Raw genomic sequence first — 20603 nt, 5'->3', positions numbered from 1 at the left:
GTACAAGTATCGAATATGAACTGCAACAATACATCTTCTCCAAAAATACGTCTAAAACAAATAGTAGCATCCGACCACCCAGAACTCCACATCCTCATACTAGTACCTCTAGCCACGGTTAGTGTCCTTGTCCCATGAGGCTCTTCAATTAACTGTGTTCCTGAAATCATATCCCCAAACGGGGTTAGAGACGAATCTCTAGTAAACTCCAGGTTTATGGAAAACCCTCCATACCCTGGGCTCACTTCCTGCATGACAGTCAGATACATAATATACAAAACACCATATAAACAATTATCATAATTGAACAAAGCATATATACATATCTTATCAAAGACAAACGCAGTCATTCCCAAGGGATGACCCCAAGCGAAAATCAACACACGTAACAAATATCTTTTACAAAAATCATCACAATACTCACATCAGAACAAAACGTGTTATATCAGAGGCGTGCGCAATCGTTCCCAAGGGATGACCCCAAGCGGAAACCAACGTATGTAACAAATATCATTTACAAAATCATCATACATATCCCATAAAACATGTCATATAATCAAATATCATAACCAAACAAAACATATACACATATCTTATCAGAAACGTACGAAGTTATTCCCAAGGGAGGACCCCAAGCGGAAATCAACGCACGTGTTCCCAAGGGAGGACCCCAAGCGGAACCAGAACATATCAGAGGCGTACGCAATCATTCCCAAGGGATGACCCCAAGCGGAAATCAACGCACGTGTTCCCGAGGGAGGACCCCAAAGCGGAACCAGAACATATCAGAGGCATACGCAGTCATTCCCAAGGGAGGACCCAAGCGGAAATCAACGCACGTGTTCCCGAGGGAGGACCCCAAAGCGGAACCAGAACATATCAGAGGCGTACGCAGTCATTCCCAAGGGAGGACCCCAAGCGGAATTCAACGCACGTGTTCCCGAGGGAGGACCCCAAAGCGGAACCAGAACATATTAGAGGCGTACGCAGTCATTCCCAAGGGAGGACCCCAAGCGGAAATCAACGCACGTGTTCCCGAGGGAGGACCCCAAAGCGGAACCAGAACATATCAAAGGCGTACACCATTAGTCCCGAGGGAGGACCCCAAAGCGAACATCCGGGTACTATACAATCAATGGCCAGATATTGTTACAGAAATCATATTACAGAAGTCATATCATAACAAAACATATCATATTAACACATATCAAAGTAAATACATCAAAACAAAACATATCATATTATCATATAGCTCTATATGAATGCATCTATATCATATATCTCATACATATCATACAACCTGACCACAGTCCGTACACTATGGCGGAACACAAAGTAGGAGCGAACCCCATAAACATAGAGCTTACATCTTGGAGCTTTACAATTTGCTTACTCGAAGAACAAGCTACTTATCATGCTCCACGAGAATCCAAACGTTCACAGTCCCTAGGTACACCTAGAGAAGGAATTCAACACAAAAACTCAATAAAATGATATAATGCCATGTAAATATACAAGACACACACTTTATTGTTTATTTTCTTTTTACTTAATCATATTAAGTCATGAGTGGGTGGTTCTTTGTTCAATAAATCCCCACAAAATTTCACACATTCACTTAGTCTTAGGATAGTCCCAACTTAAGGCAGAATGCCCATTACAATGGAGCTATAAGATTTTTCTTTGTCTCGTGCCTAAACCCAAGCTTAGCCACCTATATAAATTATTTTACGCATATAAGTGTTCTCACTTTGCGAAATAATATCTCCGAACATATACCTCCTTTGAAAATGGCTAAAACTCATTTTAAGGTCATACAAAGGAGTTACCTTATTTTCTTTTTTTATTTCACCAAAGCGAAGGTCCATACACCTTAGAATATTATTCCACGCATAAAAGTATGCTCGATTTGTAAAACAGTAACTCATAGCACATACTTCCTTTGAAAATGGCTAAGAGACACATATAGGAAATCATGCCAACTTCATGATTCCAATGCTTTAGTCCATCAAATTCAAGCTTATCACACACCTCTAATCCAAGATTCATTAATTCATTTATACGATACTGTTCATCTCTACAGTACTATTCATGTATACGTCACTATTCACGTATACGACACTATTCAAAAATACGGTATCTTTAATTTTTCCAAATACATTTTCACCGTTAAAATTCTCATCCAAACACTTTTCTCAACATGAGCTAAACCTGAATCAAGCTCTAACATGCTCAATCAAACCAAATTTTCAAAATGAAAACCTAGATTTAATCTTCCTCAAAACTAAAAGAAAACCAAGATTTCTCAACATAAACTTAACTAGAACGAAGGGGAAGGCTTACTTCAAGCTCCCATGGCTTCAAGCTCCATCAAAATCCCCATTATCCATGAAATCCGAAATCTTGGAGGAGGAGGATCTCTCTCTACAATGAAACCCACTCAGAAATACTGGTACCAATGGATTCTTCTCGAAATTTCTTATAAGTTTTGCTTTGGAACGGAGTGATTTGGAGTTTTCTAGCTCAAGTTATGAGCCTTGGAAGATTGGATTTCAAAATCTCATTCTCTTCCTCCCTCAATGTCGTCCGCGAGAAGAAAATAAGAAGGAATAGTAACTTTTTTTGAAATTTCACTTATATAGGTCAACTTAAATCCAACTGGGTAAAGGTTTATCTATCTACACACCTCCATTCATAACCAAACTTTACCCAATGGACTAGAATATTTTTCTAGTCATATTTCTATTTTTACTTTCACTTTTTGGATAACTTTATTTACCCGTATTTTTACCTCTTAACTGTCATTTTAACTCATTTTTCACCAAAGGTGACTTTATTTCTTTTACTTCTAATTATTCTTCAATACTAAATCCACAATTACTAATGAGGGTTATTATATTCACCCCACCTTTTAAGGATTTTGCCCACAAAATCAAACATAAGACATAACACATACCTGACGACAAACTCAGGATAACGCTGGAGAATATCATTCTCTCGCCCTCAAGTAGCGTCCTCAGAAGTCAAACTTTCTCATTGTATCTTAACCAGAAGAATAACCATGTTCCTCAATACTTTCTCATCGCGAACCAGAACTTTCAGTGGTCCCACAACAAATTTCAAATCTTACTTTACCTCATTATCGTCCTGCTGGACAATGTGGGACACATCAGATACATATCTAAAAAGTTGACTGATGCGAAACAAAAACATCATGGAATTAGACAAATGTGGAGGTAAGGCAAGCTGATACGCCACAGGTCCGACCCTCTTTATTATCTGGTGGGGCCTTATGAACCTAGGACTTAATTTCCTCACACCTAGAGCACGCCTAAACCTGTAGTCGGAGACAAACTAATAAACACATAATTCCCTTCATAATATTCAAAGGGTTTATGTTTCACAATCTCTTTTACATATAATCGAGCCAACTGCTCAGTAGAGAAACTCATCTTGACTGGAATGAAATGTGCAGACTTAATCAATCTGTCTATCACAACTCATATAAAATCAAAACCAGCATGAGTTCTCGGCAATGCTACTACAAATTCCATAGAAATACTGACCCATTTCGATTCCGGAATATTCAAAGGCTGCAGCAATCCAGAGGACTTCTCATTCTCAAACTTATATTCGTCATTTTATTTCTCTGAGTTCATTTAAGTTCACTTTTATTCCCTAAGGAACAATAATAACAATTCACAGTTGGGTTTCTGCACTGTTTTAAACGAAGTGCCCTGTGAATTACAAACTGTGCACTGTTTGCACGCAAAATCGTAAAATTTCTAAACTTATCATTTTTGGTCTAAACATGACTTGTTTAGCATATAATGGACTTACTTATTACATCCATCTTCTTACCGAAAATATAATTCCACTAAAACATCAATGTATCAGTCTTTCTACTGATAATATAATTTACAATTTATTGTACATCAGTCCTTGCACTGATAATACAATTTACAATTTCATTGTACACCAGTCCTTACACTGATAATACAATTTACAAATTCTACTGATAATATAATTTACAATTTCATTGTACATCAACCCTTACACTGATAATACAATTTACAAATTTTAATGACCAGGGAAACTGCACTCTATGAATTACACAAGGAATATCCTTGATACATGCTAAATGCAAAACATCACATCATAACTAATACTCTGGTTAACTATTCAAGGGCTCTCCCCAAGAATAGCTAACTGACATGTCTCACATGTCTAGTGTGACTCCCAGGGTCAAGCCATAGGCAATCAACACAAACTGTACACAAACTGTAGTATGAAAATAACTCTCAGGGTCAAAGCCATAGGCAGTCAACATACCAAGGTCACTGACCAGGATTCTCATAACATACATCATCATTGCATCATCATAACATCAAAAATCATATAATATTTATACGAATGTGAATGAATGCACATATACAACATATCAAACACTTATTCATAAACCGAGCAATATCTTTCTTTATACCAGACCACCAGAAATTTGGTTTCATGGCCTGATACATCTTGGTGGCAATAGGATGGATAATGTACTTACCCATATGGGCCTCAGTTAACACCTCATCCACTATCTGACATTTCGGAACAATGATTCGATCTTATTATACTTTATTTCTTTTACTTCTAATTATTCTTCAATACTAAATCCACAATTACTAATGAGGGTTATTATAAAAATCGTCAAGAGAATATTAAGGTATCTCAAGGGCACCACCAACGGGCAGACCTGCAACATCCTCTTTCCCTCACTGCCTTTTGTGATGCAGATTGGGCTAGTGACCCTGATGACAAGACGTTCTACTTCAGGAGCTGCTGTTTTCTTGGGTCCTAATCCTTTTTCTTGGTGGTCTAAGAAACAAACCACGGTGCTGAGTACCGTAGTTTGGCACTTACATGTGCTGAAATTTTGTGGATTCAGTCTCTTCTTCGAGAGTTACGTGTTCCTTTTGCTACTCCTCATGTATTGTGTGATAATCTGAGCTCTCTGGCTCTCACACAATCCTGTGCTACATGCTAGAACAAAGCATATGGCACTTGATATATTTTTTGTTCGGGAGAAGGTCCTTGCTTGGGACCTCATTGTTTCCCATGTTCTAGCCTCAGGTCAGCTTCCAGTTACTCTCACTAAAGCTCTACCTCCTGATCGTTTTGCTGAGTTGAGAACCAAACTCAGGGTTCTCGATTCAGTGGCTCAAGACCCCTGAGTTTGCGGGGGTGTATTAGATATATAGCTTGTAGCTTAGCTTATTGTGTTGCTGTAACTTTACTACTGCACTTGCATGTATCAGATTATTTTCTCTCAGTTAGTTACAGGTTTTTTTAGCTTTCTGTTTGTTAATTCAGATCTGACTCGTTATCTGAGTCAGCAATCTCTCCCATATAGGGTGCTTTGTATCTTGTTCATTAGATTGAATATACAGATTCAGATATCAAACACTTTTTCTCTCTCTCTCTCTCTCTCTCTCCCTCTCATGGCTTTCCCTCTGAATTCGAATAGGAGCGAACAACTTATTTTTAAGTTCCCTTGTTTCTGTCAGGAAAGAATTCAACCCAATAGCTTTCTTTAACAATTGTTTCTGTAAAATCTATAAATCACTTTTATCATATACATTCATTTTTTATACTCATTTTGTTTAATTGTATATTTATAATTATTTACCTTGTGTAGTTTACTATTTAATTGGTTGCTATGTGGAAATGTTTCTTCAGTTTTGCATGGCTTGAGTTGATTAGTCACAGGAGCTTCATGCCAAAAATGCTGACGGGTAATGGTCAAAAAGGTTGGCCTTATATCCAGAGGTTGCTTGTAGATTTGTTCCAATTTATGGAGCCTTTTCTGAGGCATGCTGAACTTGGAGACCCGGTTTGCCTCCATCTCTTCCTCACTTACTTGCTTCCAATTTGGTCTACGCTTAATAGTGCTTCTTACATCTGCACACATTTGTTTTTTGTTGTTATAATCAGGTTCGTGTTCTCTATAAAGGCACGCTTAGGGTACTCCTAGTGCTACTTCATGACTTCCCAGAGTTCCTGTGTGACTATCACTTTACCTTCTGTGATGTTATTCCACCAAGTTGCATACAGATGCGAAATATCATTCTAAGTGCATTTCCCCGTAGTATGAGGCTGCCAGATCCATCCACTCCTAATTTGAAGGTCTTAGAATCTCATATATTTTCTTAAAACTTTTTGTTAAGGTCAAGGAACATAATTTGATATGTTGGCATCACTGTCTTGTGCTTCTGTATGCAGATTGATTTGCTTCAAGAAATAACTCAATCGCCTCGCATTCGTTCCGAGGTTGATATAGCACTTAAGTCAATGAAGGCTGATGTAGATGAATATCTTAAGGTCCTCCCCCGTTCATTCTCTTTTCATTGGTTTATGTAATTAATTGATGGCATTTTGATGAATGATTATGCTTGTTACTTTTATTATGCCTATAATCTGTGAATTATTTTGGTAAAGAATTTCTCCCTTTTATGTTTTGTTTTTTTGTTTACTGCAATCTGTTTTCTCAGCTACTGCTGCATATTGTCTTGCTTAGTTTAAAAATTATGTATTTCTATATTCATAGTTTTAATTTATGCTTTATTTATATTTGTTCACTTAAATTTTCTGCAGACAAGGCAACAGAATTCTCCATTTTTGTCTGAACTGAAGGAGAAGCTGCTTCTCTCACCCAATGAAGCTGCCTCTGCTGGGACTCGATACAATGTTCCATTAATCAACTCACTTGTGCTGTATGTTGGAATGCAGGTGCTGTAACTTTGAAGTTTATATTTGCCTCCTGATTATTGAGTTAATATTCACATATTATCAACTGAGGTTGAACCTAGATTTGAGTTTCAGAATTAACCTAAGTTTTTGTTCAAAACATGTTAATTATGAAACTTGAAGAGTATAGTGCTATCATCTTGAAATGTGCATATTTTGTGTCTTCTCTTTTTCAATTTTTTGTTTATATAGACGTTTGTCACAATATCTAAAATGTAAATAATGTATCGTAGATTTAGATTTGTTTTTTAAATTTGTGTATGTGAGCATGTGAAGGAGTGCATCCGTCAAGTTAGTAACTAGAAGCATATGATCATATGATAGCATATGGTCAGCCTTCTTTGGCTGTGTTTGAGAGACTGTTGCCCAAGTTTTCCAAAAGCTTAAGCTATTACATGAATGATTTTTTATATCAATTTCTAACACGCCCCTTCACGAAAGAACTCTTTGGATTTGAAGCGTGGACAATGCACAGGCTCACTTATATTGTGTTGAAATTCAATTTTTATATATGAGAATGAGACGGTAAGGATTGAACTATAGATTATTTGGTCATAGAGGGTTTGATACTATGTCATGAACTAGCTATCGAAAAGCTTAAGCTTTAGGTGAAGACACATGAATGATTTTATATTACATCTTTAATGCATGCAATAGATTTAGTTCAGGTTTTCAATACCATGTCATGATCGAGGTATTCCAAAAGCTTAAACTTTAGGTGAAGACACATGAATGATTTTATATTATATCTCTAATACATGCAATAGATTTAGTTATTTTTTACTGTTTTTTATCTAGCATTAGTCTAGTATGAGGTTCCAAAGAGGTTTGGTTATTGAATTCTTTAAATTTCCTATTACCACTTGGTTGTGGTTCTATGGAGACTGTTTGGTTTAGTATTGAAGATTTCTGATGAGTTCATGTCTGGCTTCCACCTTTCATGAGTGATTTTTTACTGATTCTCATGTTTGGGCTATTAACTTGGCAGGCAATCCAGCAGCTCCAGGGACGAACTCCCCATGCCCAATCAGCAGGGAATGCTTTCCCGTTGGCTGTATTTTCTGTTGGTGCTGCATTGGATATTTTCCAGACACTAATTGTGGACTTGGACACTGAAGGGCGCTACCTTTTCCTGAATGCTGTTGCCAACCAACTACGTTATCCGAATACTCATACACACTACTTCTCCTTCATCCTTCTGTACTTGTTTGCAGAATCAAACCAGGTACATATTTTGACATTTTTTTATGTTTAGCTCAGTCAACGAATTCGATCCTGTTTTATACTTCTACATTATTTGTCTTTAGTTTGGCATCAGCTAATTGAAGAGATCAACTTAAAGAATATAGCATATTTTTGCATCGTATTTAACTGAATATTTATGTTTTGGCATGACAGGAAATTATCCAAGAACAAATCACAAGAGTCTTGTTAGAACGCCTTATTGTTAATCGACCTCATCCCTGGGGCCTCCTCATCACTTTTATTGAGTTGATCAAGGTATTCATTTATTGCTTGTATATTTGTCTCTTAAAAGCATTTTCTTTGTGGCTTGCAATTAACATAATCTCTTTATTTTTTCCTTATCATTTTCCAGAATCCTAGGTATAATTTCTGGAACCGGTCTTTCATAAGATGTGCGCCAGAGATTGAAAAGCTATTTGAGTCAGTCTCAAGGTCTTGTGGAGGTCCAAAGCCTGTGGATGAGAGTATAGTCTCGGGTTGGGTCTAACTGTCCATAGAGCTGTTCTTGTTTTTTAGTTCAGTCTAATAGCTATCTCGTGACTAATCATTTTTAATGGAGCTGTTGATCTAACATATACTATTTGTAAATGATAATTTTGTAAAATTCTCAAGTTTTGTGAAGTTGTAAATACATATGTTGCGTCATAAATCTTAATGTCAGATTATATAGGTTTTAATGATGAGAAAGCTTATTCTATTTTGTCAGGTAAAGTATTAGAAATATGTACTTGTTTCTAGAGCTTCATTTCATCCTTATTACACGGAGAAGAGGAAACTGAGGCTGAAAAAAAGTGGTGTTGGTTGGGGAGAGGGCGATAAACTGATGACCTAATATTTGCATTTTGCAAATCTAAATGGGAATGTAATAGTGGCTCATGAGAGCATATATTAACTCTAACCTACTGTTCAGTGTTCACAATACAATGAGCAAAACATTTAACAATGTTGGAAGATTGTAACAATGTTTTGTGAGATAGTCTGTGTATTAATGCTGCATGGATTCAACATAACCGTAAGCGTGAGCCCCAAGCAGTTTCTGAAGGGGAGTGAGTCTCAGATATTTGAAGCTGTTGAAATCTTTTCATTGTCGATCGTCTCAAGCTCAGCTTTTGCTTCTCTGCCTTTTCCCTCACTAGGCATATTTTCTTTTGAGTCCTGACTGAAGCCATTAGTTGTTTTCTCTCAAGTTTGCTCTGCAATCATAGCATGATCATGAAAAAACAGCCTATGTAGTTCCCCCAACTCAAATCATTCAAGCCGAAACATATGAAGAAAATATTATTATATTAAAAGATTTAGTGTTTGTTCTTTTAAATGACATTGTGTTATATTATTGTAAGTAAAAGAAAGACAAGCAATTAAAATCATGGGAGAGAGTGAATTTAAATAGAACAATATTAAGTTGTGTCTTTTTCTTTCTTAAAATGATACATTTCTTTCAATATTAAAACTCTGGTTCTTAATGCCCATGATCATCATGCAACACTGAAGAGGATAATTCATTTTGGAAAATTACAGTGTGTTTAGATAACAGATTGAATAAGCCTACATGCCTGAATTTTATCCATCTCGTCCATGGCTTTTTTTGTTTTCTGCAATTCCCAATCATTTATAGCGTCTTCCTTCCTTCTCATCCTATCAAAAGATTAGTCACCAGAAGTTTCCTTGTTAACGATTGAATCACACACAAAACAGAACTACACTTGAAGTGAGAGAGGTTTGAGAATTTTGTGTTTTGTTCTGTCACCTGTGCATGAGTACAACATGCTTGGCCTTCTCACGTGCATGCCTTTCGGCTTCCCGTTTCTTCCTTCTGACTTCATTCAAGAATTCGTCGTAAGGTTTGGGCTTGCTTATGAGACTTCTGCGATCATTGCTTCCATATTTTGAGGCTCCATAAATGCTGTTTATGCATGTGAGGCGTGTCTGGCCTTTGGAAACAGGACTCTCTTCTCTAATTGATGGTAATGTAATGTTGTAAAGTTCATGTTCAGTAGCCGTAAAGAAGGTACCACATATTGCTGAGATTCTCAAATCTTCTTCTGGGCTTCCATTTTGCTCTGGATGAACAGATTCCGATGAAAACATTAGAAAACAATTTATAAATTGAAATCAACTACCATGTTGACATGACAAGACACGACAAACCTGTAAGATGGTTATTCTGAAAGGTGAAGGATTTGCAGAACTTGTTGGCATGTTCCAACCATTCATCAATATCAGAGAAGCAAGTGGAGCACTTGTTGTTTTCAATGCAGGCGATGCCAAAGCTCTGAGATTTCAAAGCCATGATGACATAAACCATACAAGCCAACATGGTAAATCAAAGACACTTGGGATTAATGACAGGAACAATTGAATATTTGCAATCATTTTCAAGAGCCCAGAAAAGATTTAACTAGAAAGGAATCAAAGGGCATGCTTATGCTTCATATGGGTATGTAACCACTGAATCAACTTGTTGAACTTCTCAACAAGAAAACGCATGCATGCATGCATGTGCATCACGTCAGAGTGAACAAAGAACAGAAAGTCCCAAAGGACAAGTGATTCTAGTAGAAAGATTCATTGAAAAATGAAATGATAGATAAAACAAATTCAGGAAACCAAAGGCACCAAAGAAGGAGTTTCTTGAAGGAAAGAAGAGCAACAACCTGGGTTCTTGGAGTGGAGAATTCAGTGGCATTATCTGAGTAGTTTCTGGTTGTGTGCGAGTGGGAATCAAAAGTGTGTGGGGTTGAGGCAGCGTGGCTGCAAATGGGAGAGGGAGTGTCTGGCAGAGCAGTCATGAGGGAACTCGTGCTCCATTCTTGTTGCACAACGTCACCACCACCACCACCCATCTTGTCACACTCTGTCAAGTTTCTTGTTCTTGCTAAATCAGAAGGAGAAGAAGAATATTGGTTGGAGCAAAAAATGGATATGTTGGCTTCCATGTGTTGGTGTTAATTCTTGAATGCGTTACATTGGATTCTTCACCAATGGAAACCAGTCTCTGCTCTCTCTTGTGCATTTCATTAACGACTAACAAATATTATTGAAGGTAGAAAGTATATGAAAGAAATGTTACCTTTGTTTCATTACCCCTCATTGGTCGTATTTATGTGTCAAAGGAGTGAACGTACTCCTACTCCTCGAGAAATTTGTTCTATTAATATGAGTAAAAATTGAATTAATAAACCTATTTTTTTCTTTCCTTTACCATAATTAAATGGTGAAACTTTATCTGTTTTGTTGCATTGGTGCAACACGTGTCTTTTGGCAGATTAATCCAAAATTAAATTATTATTTTGTTAGATTGGTTTAGATTCCTTTTGTTTTTAACTCAAAATTATATTTAATTTTCTTTAATCAAATTAAACCTGAATTCGTGACTCAAATTGGCACCCTGGAGGCAAGTCTTGTAAAGTAGCCTAATTAAATGAGGGTAACATGGTTCACCCACTCTTTCGTACTGCAAAAAATTACTTTAGAAAATTAATATTTTGAAACAATATAAAATTACCTTAGAAAAACATTATTTTGAAAGAATACGTAGTTATAATATTGAGATATATTAATTACCTTAGACCAAAGAGACCAAGTTCAATAAGTATCTAATCACTCTATCTCAGACAATACAACAAGCACTCAATTCATCGTCTCAGGCTAAACAAGAAACAATTCAATTTTTAAGAACAGGTTCTCTTTAAATAGTGGTAGTAAGTATTTTGCAAATTTCTAAATAATTAATTTTAACATCACCAAAATAACCACCAACAAAAAAAAAGGGCATTACCTAGATCATTTTTGAAAAAAATTATAATACCCAGCAAACATTTATTCAACCTAGATTGAATCATTTGAGGTAATTTGAAATATTTCTTAGGAATAAGATATTATACCCTTTTTTTCCATACCTACTCTACTTACTATTGTACAACACCGTTACATTAAAATCTTAAGAAGAGAGAGAAAGAGTGACGGTCAGTTGAGATTCTGATATAACGATGTTAAAAATAAGTAAGTAAAGTAGACAAAAAAAATGTAGGCATAATACTTATCTCATTGTTCTATTAAACCCTATCATACACCAGCATTTCAAAAAATCTGACGTGTCGTGTCGGACACTCTCTGACACTCTAACACACGTTGTAGAGACTCAAAAAAAGATTGAAAGGTTGCGTTGCATTATGTTTTTAGTTCCAACTATTAGATTCATTGAATTACTATTACTATTTTATTGAGTTTAATATAAATATTTGTGATATCTTATGTTTCTTTGCAAAATTGATGACTATTATGAGTTTAGCATTATTTTTTGTTAAATTATTAAATATTAAATATAATATACATTATATAAATTAAAAATATTATTTAATATCAAAACATGCCTAACATGTCGAAATTTAACATTTTTTAGAATTAATGTGTCGAAGTACTGTATCGTGTCGTATCCTGTGTTGATGTCGATGCAATATAGATTAAACCGGAGTCAATCATGGACATTAAAAAGTTAATATAGATAACTCTATAGACTTGTAGCAAAATAAAGCCAGTTTGCTTACTATCTCAAATCGATTCAATGCATCTGAAATCTTTAGTGACAAACTACAGATATTATTCAGAAAATTTATAAACTTGTATTAAAAAAAAAAAGTTTGTAAAAATGATAGTTTCTACCTAAAAAAGTTTCTTTCCATGCCGAATCTAGTGTCCTCAGTTGAATAGAATTATGGTTCAACTTCAAGGGGCCTAAAGATGAGAAAAAGCACATGACTTCCACTCCAAATTGATAATTCCTCATAAAGCTTAGTACTACAACCACTTTGGTTTAAATTTTACAGTGACAAAAGTTACAAACCATCCACTTTGAGGGAAGAAAAGGATAACTAAATGAGGTAAAGAAATTAGAAAGGAAAAGACTCGAGGGTTAATGATGATACTAACTGAGGATGCTTCTATGGTCAAATAACTTGTCTCTGTATTCATAATCAAATAGCTGTAGAGGATGTCACAAGTTTTAAGTCAATATTTGCATAGAAATAGCTTTCCAGGATCTTCTAGACATCATTTTGAAGTTGATTAGAGACCTCCGGTTGATTATCCAAGGGCATGTATTGGGCCATGATTGCCCTTATCTCATAATCCATATATCTCTGCATAAAATTGTTTTCTCTTGTAATTTAAACAACTTTAGCATGGTAATGCCTAAATAGTACCTTTGCATAATAACTAGAATCTTCAATAAACAAAAATGAAAGAATAAAATTGATTAGCATTTGAACCAAATTGCAAATAAGAAGAACAAAATACATGTTAGGTGCTTCATTCAAACTTCCTTTTAGAGCTTGTTTAGCCATGATGTTACATATAGTACAAGACACTCAATGCATCACTTACAAGAATTAGAAAAAAAGTAATTCATCACATTGTATTTATTCTACCCGCTCCTTTATGGTTAACATGAATCCCACTTATTACTACTTTTAGCAAAGACGAAAAGAGAAGATACTTTTGGGGGCAAGGGATTGATGATTGGAAGACTACAAGTATTAATTTCCATTAAAAATAACATAAATGCTTATTATCTAGTTACATCTACCCTATGGTTTTTTTTTTGTTTTTTTGTTAAAGGACAAAACTGATATCAAGTCAGAAAGAATCATACCTGGATTCTGTACTTGTAAAATGCATATCCCCCAGCACCAGCAACAGCCAAGATCAGAATAACCATCCAAACAAATCCTCCGCTGGCCACTGAAGCAGCATATTTACCTGCATCTTGTAAGATACCACAAGAGTGAAAATTAAATAAATTATTCTTTGTCAAGTCTCAATAGCTATGCAAGGAGTTTCAACATAGAGAGTTAGAAAGGAAAGAACAAAATTTAGAAAACTTGACAAACTACATATGGGATAAATAGAAATCTCAATTCAAGGTAGAAGCTATGAAGAATATCTAGCACTAGAGTTATCTCAAAAAATGGCATGCAACGAGTTAGAAAAACTAAGAAATCCTCACCAATACACATGTCACTTTCTCGCATGTAGTACAAACCATTACTGCATCTGCAATCATAACTACCCCATGTATTTTTGCATTTGCATTCTGGGCACTGGCAGGCCAATTTCTCTTTGCACTCATTCACATCTGCAACATAATCAACACAAGAAATATAGAAAAGCCTATATCATATTTGTAGAATAGCTACCCTACCAGCATAATTGCTTACTACTGTAGGATCACATTCAATCATTCTGAAAAAGTCCACTAAGCAAATGTCTCTGATGTTTTTGTGATTCACTTGATACTAAAATAGTTTAAACAAATTTAGGATGGCAAAGTACCTTCACAGGACTGGACTCCATCACCCCTGAATCCTGGTGGACACTCACAACCTTTTGTGTGGTTATCCTGCATAATCAATGAAGAAACAAGGAAACAGAAGATAATTAATATGAAGGAATAAATGCAAATCCCGGTGCACTAAGACTCCCCGACTTTGTGAGGATAGGGATAAGGGACGACGCACTATCACCCTTGTATTTTAGCAAAGAAGTTGTTTTAAACCACTTCCCGTTAAACCCGACTAACGAGTGTGGGGTGGAGGTAATCCTTGTACGCAGCCTTACCCTTATATAATTGCAAAGAGACTGTTTCCTGGATTCGAACCCATGACCTTTCAGTAATGAAAGAACAGCTTTAGCAAAGAAGTTGTTTCACAAACAAAATCCATAATCTACCAATCAAAAAGGAGCAACCTTACAGCTACACTAAGGCTTGCCCCAGATAACTTACATAACATGAAAAGAAAAGCTTATAAGAAAAAGCATGTTCAAGAGGATGAGGACTACTTACTATACATGCAGAGTAAGCCCTTCCTTCTTGTGTTCCCTTCCAACAACCTCCATTGTTGATTGCACACCTCAAGGCTTCAGTAGCTGTTTAGAAATTCACATATGCAAAGTTGAATTTAGTTTTATTTCATATTTTGAAATTTATAGCAGGAGATGAAGCAATTTATCTAAATTCAAGATACTAATTGACCTTCACAATGGGTATATCCATCACCAATAAACTTCACATTTTGCACAACAGGGCATTCACATACTCTTCCTCGGAAAGTGTCCTATAATTAGCAACACGATTAAGACCACGCATGAATTGAAAATACAGTAATATAAACATGTCACAAAAATATGGCAGACAGGATTGACTTGACCAAGTACCCTGCATGCAGTAATATTAGCAGATTTGTCCTGCCAACAACCACCATTGTTTTGCTTACACTCGTTTGTTTCCATGTCTGCAAAGAGTAATCAAATGTACCTGATATCAATTCTTTTATCCAAAAGAAGGAATGACAACACACATCACACGTCACACAATAACAGGTGAGCCAAGGGCTGCTTGTAAAAGGCAAATAACTAAGGAGGCAGAAAAATTTTAATTTCGATTTTTATCTACTCCTCTGATATAAACTCCCTTACTTAAATTAGAAATAAGGGGGTTGAATCAGAAGTCTCGAATTCGAGTTTGGAAAGGAAAAAGATATTATTAAGGGAACTGCCTTTATATAGCTCCCATCATCGAGCTCGAACTAGATTAGTTGGTTTCCAATAAATAAATAAAAATCACTCCCCATTAATTGTAAGGACAATCCTTACAATTAATGGGAAATGATAAACCAATTAATTGTAATGGGCTAGTAAGAATGGGATAAGGACAATCCTTGTACGCAGTTTTACCCTTGCACAATTGTAATTCATGACTTTTCAGTCACAAAGAAACAACTTTACCACTACTTGCCCCTTTTTTTTTTCAATAAACCAATTGAGAAAAAAAATTAGAAATAAGGGGAACTCAGGTTATATTAATAATAAAGAAGTGAGTGAAAAAAAATCATATTTTTCTAACTTCAGTACTAAATTTTTTTTCATCTCCAAGGATGTTTGGGAGGGGAAGTTCAAGGAGAAAAGAAGGAAATGATAAGGACCTGGAGTTAAACAAATTGATGGCTCAGTGGTCTCTTGGAAACCTGCACAGATTGCCTTGAGTACTGATGGTCTTGAGAGCTTACCTAAAATCAGTTAAAAAAAAAAAAAAAAAATTATGTAAGAGAACAAAGTTAAATAGCCATCAAGATATCTATACAAGGGTTGTTTCAAACCTCTATACTGTCTGTTGTTTATAACTAGAGTTGGCAGTATAGTAACATCACCGCGAGTGCCCTTGCCAATCTGAACCAAATTGGAAAAATAAAATAAAATGCAAAACAATCATAAAACAACAGAATGGCCTAATTCAAGAACAAGCCCAAAAAAAGAACCTTAAGAAGTTTTCCTTCTGAAAGACCAACCTGTGCATCCTGTTCTGCCTTAAGAACAGGGTTTTCAACATCTGCTTTTGGATCCCCAACACAGTCTTTAACCTTCTTCAGATCAACAGCTGTATAGTTAATGTTGGAAAGAGTGAATAGACATATCTCAGCTTAGAATGATGACACACACACACAAAAAAAAAAAAAAAGATTCCCAGAAAATTTGAGATAACAAATGAGAAGTTAAGTTTATCTTTATGCCAGAAGATAAAGGAGAGTACAGCTATGACTTGATTTGTATGTTGGGTTTGAGAATAATGGCGGTGAAGATACAAATTTGGTTTTGTTCCACGTATACATCAAAGCTTTAGCATTTGAAAAAACACTGAAATTCCTTAAAGCATTGACGAGAAAACTATAATCAAATATTATATTGGGCCAAAATGAAAGCGTTTTATGATTTTTCTAGCTGCTTACATTTTTTGCCACACACTCAAAATCTATCATTAAAAAAATCTTACCAAAGATTTATATTATATCTCTTGGTACCGAACAATTACACACACAATCATTGAGTGGGACTCTATTCAATAAGAGTCATTATCTAAATGCGAAGTATGAATTATATCTAACAATATCTAACATATTCCTCTCACATGAGAGCTCCTTAGCTTTATCTATGAATAATGCACAAACTTACCTACTTATGTCATGACCTAAAAGTTTAAACTGTGGGGGAAGATTGATGAATAATTTTATTATATCTCTAATATATTTATATTATATCTAACAAAACCAAACACAAAAGAAAATAGAGCAAGCCTACTGCAAAGCGTGTGCAAAGAAACATGAACTGTCCAACCTACCAAGAGATTTAATAACTTGATTTGAGCATTCTTCAGTGTACATATTGTCTCTCATTGGGCATCGGATTGAAAAGTCAGTGACATAGTCCCACCATTGCCAAGGCTTTCCACTTTCATTTGCCACTTTAAAGAAGCAAGCTTGACGTAAGTTTTGAATAACAACATCTTTGCCATCATACCCTCTACTGAAATCTTGTTCAGGATCTGGTGCACAATACCTCCCATTATTTATGCACTGAGACTTGCACTGTTGGCTTAAGATAAATGCTTCAGGGCAATACCAAGTTACATAGTGAGGTGTAAACCGAGTGAACCCTTTTTGCTCAAGTAGTTGTGCTGCCCCTTTAAAACTCTTCACAAAGTTAATTTGACTCTCACACTTTGGTCCACACTCATCATTGCTATTTGTCCAAAACTCATATTCAACTCTCTCATCAGGGTGTGGAAGTGCCTCTCTCCAATCAAGATTTACATTAACCATAGCACCACCTGAGAGAGCCACCTTGATGCTATCCCCAAGTGATTTGCTTATAAGGGCAGAAGGAATGCTAATCTTTTCAATATAATCATCATCATTAGCAGCATTCCCTTCTTCTGGTGTGTCCATTGTGATCAATGGTTCTATCCTATCATCTGCAACAAGAATAGCTGCTGCTCCACCTTTCTGTCCATTCCAAGCCTTTAAAGTGAAGTAGCAATCTACCAAAACAGTGAAAAAAAGAAATGTTACACACTTGAGAGCCTTTTTATTGGGATAGTTCTAGCAACCAATGAGAGCATCAATGTGTCACCAATCACCACACAATAAAGTGATGAATGAAAATTTACAACACTCTTGTGCAGTAAGTTACGGTGAACCTGTTACAAAATCATATTGCAATGCACAAAAGGTTTAAAATTTCCATAAAATGCACGTCAACCACCAAATATTTTAGAAAACTTTTACTTTTTTTGTTCTTAATTATTTGATGGCATATTCAAAAAGTGAAGAGTTTGAAAGGACTAAAAGGGTAGCTGACCTCCACGATCAACAAGAACAAAGGTGGGGAAATTTCCTGGCTTGGAACTAAACAAGTTATCAACATTATTAAATTCACTGCATCCGTTCTGATTAAACTTGGGGTACACCACAGTGCCAATCATTGTTCCTCCATACTTGGGGACCCCGAAATTCCCTATTGCACATTCATATATACCTCTCAATGATTTTGGAGAAGTGATTTTCAAATTGTTCTTCTCCACCACAAACCTGCCCATACAAGACCCACAAAGCAAAATCCAAATACACCACAAAAAACTTAACTTTGTCCTCATTTTCATGCTAAACTCTTCTACTTCAAAAGAGAAAGATCTCAAACAACAACAACAACAACAAAAGGAAACTCTGTTTTTATTGGTTCAGTTAACAACAAAACTGAAATCCAAACAGCATTGAATGCAGATGCAGGTCTCTTTGAAGCACTTTCTGGATTGAATGAGGAGATTAGATTAGTGTAATGTGTACGCTGATGAAGGAAACCCAGATTTGGAAAATGAAAATTAAGGCCAAAAACAATGGCTTTTTGTTTGTGTCTGATGCGTAGAAGAAGAGAATACAAGAGAAAAAAAGCATCTAAAACCAACACCAAAACCAAAAGGCGAAAGAAATGGACAATGTTAGTTACATTCAACGGTAATTGCAATCATCACCGTAAAAATACAACTGCATAAGACTTTGCAAACTGTATTCAATCTAACTATTATTCACATTGATACAGTAATATGATGACTCGGGGAGTTTATAAGAATTTTAAAAAAATGTTACTATTATTGTTAAACTTTAAAATATTTATAGTTTATTTGAAGCTTGGAGATTTAGATACTTATAATTTTTTTTTTTAAGAAAATGAATTGTAAATTTATATAAAACTGTTAACTATTGAGTAGGGGTGTAAATGGGCTGGGCTGGGTCGGGCTTTGGCCTTCCTGGCCCAAGCCTACGTCAAAAAAAATTCAGCCTATCTGACCTACTGGCCTATTAAAGGCTTTATTTGTAGGCCAAGCCCGGCCCATTTTTAAAAATAAGAAATCCTGACATGGCCTACAAGCCTTGTAGGCCTCCCACTATAGATACTAAGCAAAAATAATAATAGTATGTTATCAAAAAATAAATAAATAATAATAATAGTATAGAGCAAAGAAAGTTTCATTCATGCATGCACTAATACTTCTCATAAGAAAAAAATGACAAACAAGAAAGAGTCAACATAATACCCCAGCTCTAGAATGTATATCATAGAGGAATAGAGTCAAAGAAATGGGGAAAATAAGAAAAATACAATTACTGGATGCTGAAATAAAGTCTATAAGAGAATATTATTCATCTAAAAATCTTTAAACCACCATCAAGACAAGGGAAAGAAAAGTATTATTGAAAGATCTTCATCAGTAACATCATAATCCAACAAGGTACCCATTGCTCCATGGTATTAAGCTGCAACAACATGTAAAATTTGGAGACACTAGACAAGTTTTCCTTTCATAAAATAAAATAGCACAAAAAGTAAGATATATTGGTATTTGGTACTTTGCATCTTTGCCACATAAAATAAATATTATTTTATTATTTTATTTTAATAAATTAAATAGGCCAGCCTACAAGGCTGTAGGCCGGGCTTGACAAAATTGGCCTATGGCCTATTTGTTAAAAAAGCTTTTTTATTGTTATCAAAAAAAAAAAAAGTTTTTTTATAAGCCTAAGTCTACTCTACTTTTCTGAAAAGCCGAGCCTGGGCCGGGCTCAATGTAAGCCGGGCAGTAGGCTGGGCTGGGCCAACCTGGCCCATTTACACCCCTTATTGTGGCCCTGATAGTTTGCTTTTTGGGTTAGGTACGAGACAATTAAATGGATATTGTTTTTTATAGACATTTATACCTTTATATATTGGGTGTATTGTTTCTCATGTTGTAGGAGATGAATTTATTTTCTAAACACATATAAAAATGTGTGAGACTCATATGTTTTTTTTTTTTTTTTCATCTCCTCACATGGGCCCCCCCACATTTTTATTTGTGTATAATAAATAAATTTATCTCCTATAACATGAGAAATACTAAACCCATACATATATGGAAAATACATTTCTCATGTTGCATAGATAATTTTATCTATGCAACATGAGAAATGTATTACCATATGATGGACATTTATAATTTATTGGGTTAAATTCATTAATAAATTATTAATTTTCAATAAATTATAATCGTATGATGGCGAAAATTAACGATTAAGATTTGGTGTAAGTGGATCTTATCTGATTATATATTACATTTGGTTACATTTGGTCTTACTAAAATTTTATGTATGTACATTCTAATTTTATAATCAACTTTTTTACAGCTATATAAGTACACCAGA

The 20603-nt window shown here is 35.3% G+C and overlaps 2 protein-coding genes across 2 annotated transcripts in view; one reads left to right on the top strand and one right to left on the bottom strand.

Moving 5' to 3' along the window:
- LOC133312337 (uncharacterized) overlaps window positions 1-8713 on the top strand; it is a 37345-nt gene extending 28632 nt beyond the window's left edge. Inside the window, exons 45-51 of the mRNA XM_061513505.1 lie at window positions 5725-5878; window positions 5980-6171; window positions 6268-6366; window positions 6640-6774; window positions 7781-8017; window positions 8191-8292; window positions 8390-8713. Of these exons, the coding sequence (XP_061369489.1) occupies window positions 5725-5878; window positions 5980-6171; window positions 6268-6366; window positions 6640-6774; window positions 7781-8017; window positions 8191-8292; window positions 8390-8524 (1054 nt within the window). The 3' untranslated portion in view covers window positions 8525-8713. The remainder of the gene's footprint in view (window positions 1-5724; window positions 5879-5979; window positions 6172-6267; window positions 6367-6639; window positions 6775-7780; window positions 8018-8190; window positions 8293-8389) is intronic.
- A 4366-nt stretch (window positions 8714-13079) lies between these two features.
- LOC133312340 (vacuolar-sorting receptor 1-like) lies at window positions 13080-18526 on the bottom strand. Its single transcript, XM_061513506.1, has 12 exons — window positions 18226-18526; window positions 17207-17905; window positions 16380-16468; window positions 16191-16260; window positions 16017-16100; window positions 15250-15326; window positions 15068-15149; window positions 14879-14961; window positions 14368-14434; window positions 14042-14170; window positions 13688-13794; window positions 13080-13175 (listed from the first exon to the last, which is right to left on the bottom strand). Exons 1-12 carry the CDS (start codon window positions 18524-18526, stop codon window positions 13080-13082), a joined length of 1884 nt encoding a protein of 627 aa, XP_061369490.1.
- Window positions 18527-20603: the final 2077 nt, after the last annotated feature.

This window comes from Gastrolobium bilobum, unplaced genomic scaffold, assembly GCF_033153095.1.
Source record: "Gastrolobium bilobum isolate Gb01-03AN ecotype WA unplaced genomic scaffold, APGP_CSIRO_Gbil_v1 utg5831, whole genome shotgun sequence".
NCBI lineage: Eukaryota > Viridiplantae > Streptophyta > Magnoliopsida > Fabales > Fabaceae > Gastrolobium > Gastrolobium bilobum.
This window is presented reverse-complemented; position numbering and strand designations above follow the sequence as displayed.